The 6,415-nt window shown below is 42.7% G+C and overlaps 1 protein-coding gene across 2 annotated transcripts in view; it reads left to right on the top strand.

Moving 5' to 3' along the window:
- Nucleotides 1–6,415, top strand: part of prex2 (phosphatidylinositol-3,4,5-trisphosphate-dependent Rac exchange factor 2) — an 87,497-nt gene that overhangs the window by 17,534 nt on the left and 63,548 nt on the right. For both annotated transcript variants that reach the window (XM_046066835.1, XM_046066845.1), the window contains exons 4-6: nucleotides 1,430–1,534; nucleotides 3,651–3,752; nucleotides 4,663–4,824. In XM_046066835.1, the coding sequence (XP_045922791.1) occupies nucleotides 1,430–1,534; nucleotides 3,651–3,752; nucleotides 4,663–4,824 (369 nt within the window). The remainder of the gene's footprint in view (nucleotides 1–1,429; nucleotides 1,535–3,650; nucleotides 3,753–4,662; nucleotides 4,825–6,415) is intronic.

Below are 6,415 nucleotides of genomic sequence, written 5' to 3'. Positions count from 1 at the left end.
CTGCTCTCAATAATCCTGACGAACTTCTCTCCTGCTTTACTGTCAGAGCTCGAATGTAGTCCTGCAGAGTGCTGCTGAAAATGATAAGATACACCACATGTTGTCAATTTATCTCTCTGGATTGCCCACGATGAGACAGTTCACATTTGTGGTATGTTTGATAGGGCTCTGATATACTGCTCACCGCTGCTATATATCACATTTCTTTGATGCAGAGCCTTGAGGCACGCTGGTATATTATAGGTTTCAAAGTCTAGTAAATCTTACCATCCTTCTGTTGGGCTTAAGGTGACTTTCTGTGCCAGCAGGGCCCTGATGTAGTATTGGGCTGCTGTTGATACAGGTGAAAGAGAGATGATCTAGCAGTACAGATGGTATTGTTAGGTTTATGATGAGACGACCTCATTGAGAAAATGGGATATAATTCATAACTGAATACAGTTATAAATTACAGCATAACGGAAAACCCATCACTCAGGCACATAATTCAGTCATGAGTGATCATTTGAGTCCACAGAGATAAGACTCGGACACATTTTTTTTTTCTATCCCGTATTCTGCAATTCAAATTTTCCCTTTTCTGTAGTGATTGGTTGATGCCCTAAAATTTCCAAGAAAGAATTGCACAATGTAACTTTACTACAGAAACACAAAAAGGTAAGTAAGCCAGCTGGACAGTGGACCACTCAAATCAAATTCTCTCTTGTCATTTAGGCCTGGAAATTGGTTCACCCTGACTAAGGCTCCACTCCTCCCTTTTGAACTACAGTAAAATCAGTTCCCAGGCCCAAATAAAATTCTCTTTTTAGAGGTTCATAAACGGGCTTCCTTGAAAGTATGATTCAAGAACATGGGCATACTCTGCAGTTAATCATAGAGTTGTGTTTTTGTAAGTGCCCCTGCTTGTTGTTATGACAGTTATGTCTCTCCACATCACCAGCTTTTTCTTCTGAGGCTGATAAGTATGGCTGCAGACTATTTTTGCTAGCTCTGTAGTGACTTTGTAGTGAGTGATTTAAAGGCAGTGTGGTCTGGTCCCAAGTGCTGCTGCCTCTCAAAGACAATGGAATATGAATGCCATGAGAATTGCTTTGGTGTAGAGTTGTCGGTCATATGGCTGCAAGGCAGATGACAGGATGTGATTGGAGCACACTATATGGATTATATATTTCATGATGGAAAGGAGAGTGTGGAGAAAAACAACCACTATGAATCCAATACTTTATGTCTGCTCTGCCTGCCTTCTTTTCTTTCAATTTTCTTTATTTCATTAGTCTGTATTTCTGTCTTCATTATTGCCCTGTGTGGCTTAATTTATTTCTAGGATGATCGCTCCTCTCTTTATCCCTTTTCTTGTTGACTTTGTCATCTTCTTTCCCTTACTTTCCGACTGTATCCTTCTCAACTTATCTTTCTGTGGGTCTTACAGAGGAGTCGTTTCCAGATTTATGATGAATACTGCGGGAATCACGAGAAGGCCCAGAGGCTGCTGCTGGAGCTCAATAAGATCAGGAGCGTCCGGACGTGTTTACTGGTGAGAGGGGGGCTGTAAACGTGCACACAATGTCCAATTTGTAACGTACATACAGCCAAGTAAAGTCTTCAAATGTTAGTACTCATGTGCAAGTCAGACTAACTGTTACGTGCACATACAAATTTACATGTGTGTCATTAAATCGCAGTACATTTGTTACAGAGGTCATTCTTGTTTTCTTTATAGCATACATCTTCTTTATAGCTATATTGTTTAACATCCAAATAAAATCCAAGTGGGGTCATGAGTGATCAAAACTGGACTTAAGAACTGCTCGTGTATGAAAACTCCCTACCACACTCTCTTAGACACACAAACACACAGTCACCCACACAAGGCAGCTGGACAGTGTAAAACCCTGCACTTTATGTTCCAAGGTGTCTGACAGCTGATGTGACTCTGCCCCTCGTGTGGGTGGACTCCCTCTTCCTGTCCCGACACTCTGAGAGACTTTCACGTCCACAGGGGAGCATCATGTTGCTAGAACAAAAGATGACTACATCCCTACTGCTGTCTCGCTAAACTGCGCTGTGTGAGTGCATGTGTGTGCACTTTAAGAGGTCAAAATGTTTGCCCTTTTTCTTTACCATTGACTCTCACAGCTCTGCACTTGATGCGGTTTGAAGTCATTATTTAAAATTTTTCTCAAAGGGTTAGACAGTTTGTTATGCTAGTCTCTCTCACTCCTCACCCCTTTGCCTCTCACACACACACACACACACACACCATCACCCTTTATGTTTTAGGACTTCCATTAAAACAGAGCATTTTGAAGTCGAGATCTACAGCAGAGTTACACACCCAAAAGAACCAGAGTATAACCATAGCCCTACTTGTATTGATTGGTTGGTTCTTTGGTGAAGCGTATGACCTTTTCTTAAGACTATAATTAATTGAGTGAGAGAGGAAAAGCACACATGTACATACTATGCAACCAATCAGAGAAGAGTGGCTGCAAGAGCTCTGTGTCTGATTTACTATCCATGTGTGCCTTTAATCTAGGGAGCCAGAGGAGGCAAAGATATGAATTGACTTTGATTTAATGGGGACTTTATAGCCTTGACCCTTTGGTGACCTAGCCTTCATCAGGGCTATATGGGTCTCGTGTTACCCTCCAACCTACACCTAGCTATGTGCTAATATACCTCAGGTCACCTCCTTGGCCTTGCAGTGACCATGGTGGGGATATCCATTAACCTCCTCTAAACCTTTGGCCTACTGGCTGCTATTTGCCTGGTTTATTGTTTACACTGTAATTCAGCACCTCTTCAGAATTTCAGGTGAGAGGGAGGTGAGAATTAATATTAGCAGTTAACCTCATAACCTGAAACCTACTACTTGTACCATGTGATCGACTGAAGGCATGGTTTGTCGCTTAGTTTCTGCAAAGTCTCAATCTAAATTTAGGGATGGCTGTGTTAATGGAGTTACGATTGTGCTTTTATTATGCAATCAAAAAATAGGTTTGAAAGCAAAACTATCCACACTCTCAAATTTGTGATTAAAAAGTGTCATCCCAAAATTTTGTTTTCGTTAATCCAAAATGCTGAGCTGAAATCTTGTAGGTGGAACCTACGAAAGACTCATCTCTGCAGTTACAGTATCGGTATCAGCAGTCACCTCATGGATTTAAGCCAAACATGCTTGAGCAGGTTTTCACAAACGACGGTTCACTTGGAAGTCAAAAAGCAATCTGCGTGCATCAGCTCAAACAGATTTCTTTCTGTTACGTCTGTTTCTGTAAGACGGGATTGATTTTCTTTGCTCCCCCTCAGTTTTCTCCACAGACCTCAAAACTCCCTCTCGTGTTTACAGTGGATGCTACCAAGCTGTCACTTTGTTTGAGACTGGCTAATACAGACGTGTCTTTTGTAGGTCCCACCCACGAGATTCCCGCTCAACGTTTTGGATTCGCAGACAAAACATTTTGATGACGACTAGGAAATACTACTGACAACCCCTTCTGATACATTTGGCCAATGCATATATTTCACCATGATGGCTAAAATCAGAAACAAATGTTAGACCTTAGCCTTTGTCTGTCTAACAGTGTGGTTTTCTTTACAATGAGCACTTCAGCCTCACAGAGCCTTGTTAAACTTATCCTCTCCTCCAGAACTGCATGTTGCTGGGAGGCAGAAAAAACACGGAGGTCCCACTCGAGGGTTACCTGGTAGCTCCTATTCAGAGGATCTGCAAGTACCCATTGCTGCTCAGAGTGAGTCTGGTCTTTTGCATGCTAACCATCTATTATGGAGATGCCACACCCTTGTGCCACCTCTGTAAGGGCACCTTCTTCTCCCCTTTTCTTCCACTGTAACCTAGTCATTAGTTAGGGCTGTCCCGTCTTATACACATCAACCTCTCCCTCGCTAATGAAACACTGGTCTCATATTCTGACACGTCTCTGCTTTAGTTCCCCAGCACAACCACATCGGAGCAATAACACAAGACCCATCATCACCTCTCCTGCGCAGCTGCTCATTGAGACGTTTTGACTAGGCTCATTCATACCTGCACTCTCAGTTGTTAGTTTTGAAATTTCCGTTTCCCAATGTGAAACGTGAGTGAAATGAAATACACTTTCAAAGGCTTGTTGAGTTGGTGATCTGAGCTGTCCCATCTCATTCAAATTGTTATGATCTATTTATTCACCCAGGCGTTCTCTAAACACCCACGGGCACAGAGAAGTAATAATAATAAGGGGGTAATCTGACACTCTGCCATTTGAAGTCTTCCAGCTGCCAGGGCCTCCTCCTCTAAAATGACACAGATAGCCATCATTGGCTGCAGATATATGCAGAACAGTGTAAATCAGCCCTATAGTACCTGACATGCTGAAACACAGTGTTTAGACTATAGATGCAGAGATTGCCGGTAATTTTGCTAGACTGTAGCATGCACTAGCTTGGGTTATAACCACTAAATTTAGGAACCACTGGATGGTAAGCAAATATGGAGTGGATAGGAAATGGAATATATTTTTCTGCTTTTCATCTTAAATATGTGAAATATGATTCAGATTTGTTAGATATTTGATTTGATATCTTACAAAAATAGTTTAGGTGTATTCATGTGAATGTGAGTAGTGTATTTGGATGACATTGTGTGGTCTTTGAATAATGCAGGAGCTGCTGAAAAGGACCCCTAGGAAACACAACGACTACACCCTGGTGCAGGAATCTCTGCAGGTAATGAAGGCTGTGTGCTCCAGCATCAACGAAGCCAAGAGACAGATGGAGAAGCTGGAGATTTTGGAGGAATGGCAGTCCCATATCGAGGGCTGGGAGGTGGGCCCTCAACTAAACTGTGTAATCTCATCCAAATACTGGGCTGGTATATATTTTTGAGTGGGCTCGTAGATTTTTTGTCACCTTTAACACACAGCTTTCCCCCCGCCAAAGCTCGAAGTCATGACTTATTTAAAGCCACTTAGCTCTACGCCAGCAATTCAACAAGAATGCCAAGTGGCGTGACTATTGTAGCCTTTTAAGCTTTCTTGTTCTCTCTGGGAACAATGACTTATATTCACTGTGGCCAAATTCTTTCTGCTTGGATGAGTCTGTTGCCTGTCATTAAAGCTGTTATGCTTTATTGTGATAAATTTAATCATCATCAGGTAGGCTGCACTTCTTGGTCTCGAGGGTTGCCTTTAGATTCGTTGTCTTCCAGAGTTCTGGGATGCCTTAACACGGAGTCAGAAGGCCTAGTGGTGGTTGGTTAAGAGAAATCAGTGGTGGTAACTGTAAGGCAAGAGAATGGGTTACTTATGTGCTTCATGCAAAAAGGGCCCAAAAGGCTTCCTGGACACGTGCAGACAGAGACATTGCCCGCCAGCTTCTGACTAAAGTGTAGGCAGGAACAGACTGTCAGTACTATGAGTAAGACAAGATACGGCAGATCATCATTAGACTTCCTTGCATGTGACCGAGATGTGAATGTGTTGTTTTAGGGTCACTGACAACATTAGAGTGTTGTTATAGTGTTAGCAGGGCATTTAGAAGGCTTTTAGTAAGTTTGCTTTGCTTCATAGTAAAATATACTGCAGAGACATAAATAGATGGGCATCCCCCTGAAAAAGAGACCCTTCTTGAACCTATTAATGTAGAAAAACCCACAGCTTTTAATGGATTTAGAAAGATAATTAGAAGTATATAAAACATTCTGCTGTACACGTATTAAATAGGAGGGATAATCTCAATATCAGGTCACAAAACAAACACTTCGGGGTTTAGGTGTACTGTATACATTCACACACACACACACAACAGTGACACACAATAGTGTTACTTGTATTAGGCTTAGTGTTGGGTGTGGTGACATATCTTTTACTCGGCATGGTCCTGGATGTAGGTGCTCTGCGGTTTCCCCTCAGCACTTCTATTAATTTGTAAACATTAGCTCATTCTGGAGCAGGACCCTCTGAGTGCTGCACACCAGGCTCTGCAACTCTAAATGACTGAGTGGAACTAAGAAGAAGAGAGCGGAAAAATAGAGAGAAAAGGAAAAAAGGAGGGAGAACTGAGTGATGGTTGCATCTTGTATTTCTATGTGGGTGTTGGAGGAATGATGGAGGGATGAGGAGTGATTGTGAGAGCTGCTGTTTTTTCCGTTCCTACTCCTCCGCCCGGGCTGATTGCTTGTTAGCGCTGACCTGCTCTACAGCTGGCCGCCCCCGGGGCATCCTGGCAGGTTCACCTAGCGTGGGAGAGACAGGGCGAGGGCCCGCCGTGGTCACCATGGTGACGACTGCCAGCATTTGTTAGGGCGGTGATTGCCAGTTGGTTAGTGTTGCGAATGTCTGTGTTTTGTCACTGTGTGCCATAGAAATATGTTAATTTTAGAGCGGGTAGTAGTTTCCAGTTGTGTTTGAGTTCACAT

The sequence above is a fragment of the Micropterus dolomieu genome, linkage group LG01, assembly GCF_021292245.1.
Source record: "Micropterus dolomieu isolate WLL.071019.BEF.003 ecotype Adirondacks linkage group LG01, ASM2129224v1, whole genome shotgun sequence".
Taxonomy (NCBI): Eukaryota; Metazoa; Chordata; class Actinopteri; order Centrarchiformes; family Centrarchidae; genus Micropterus; species Micropterus dolomieu.
The sequence above is the reverse complement of the archived record's forward strand: the minus strand, read 5'-3'. Positions and strand labels throughout refer to the sequence as shown.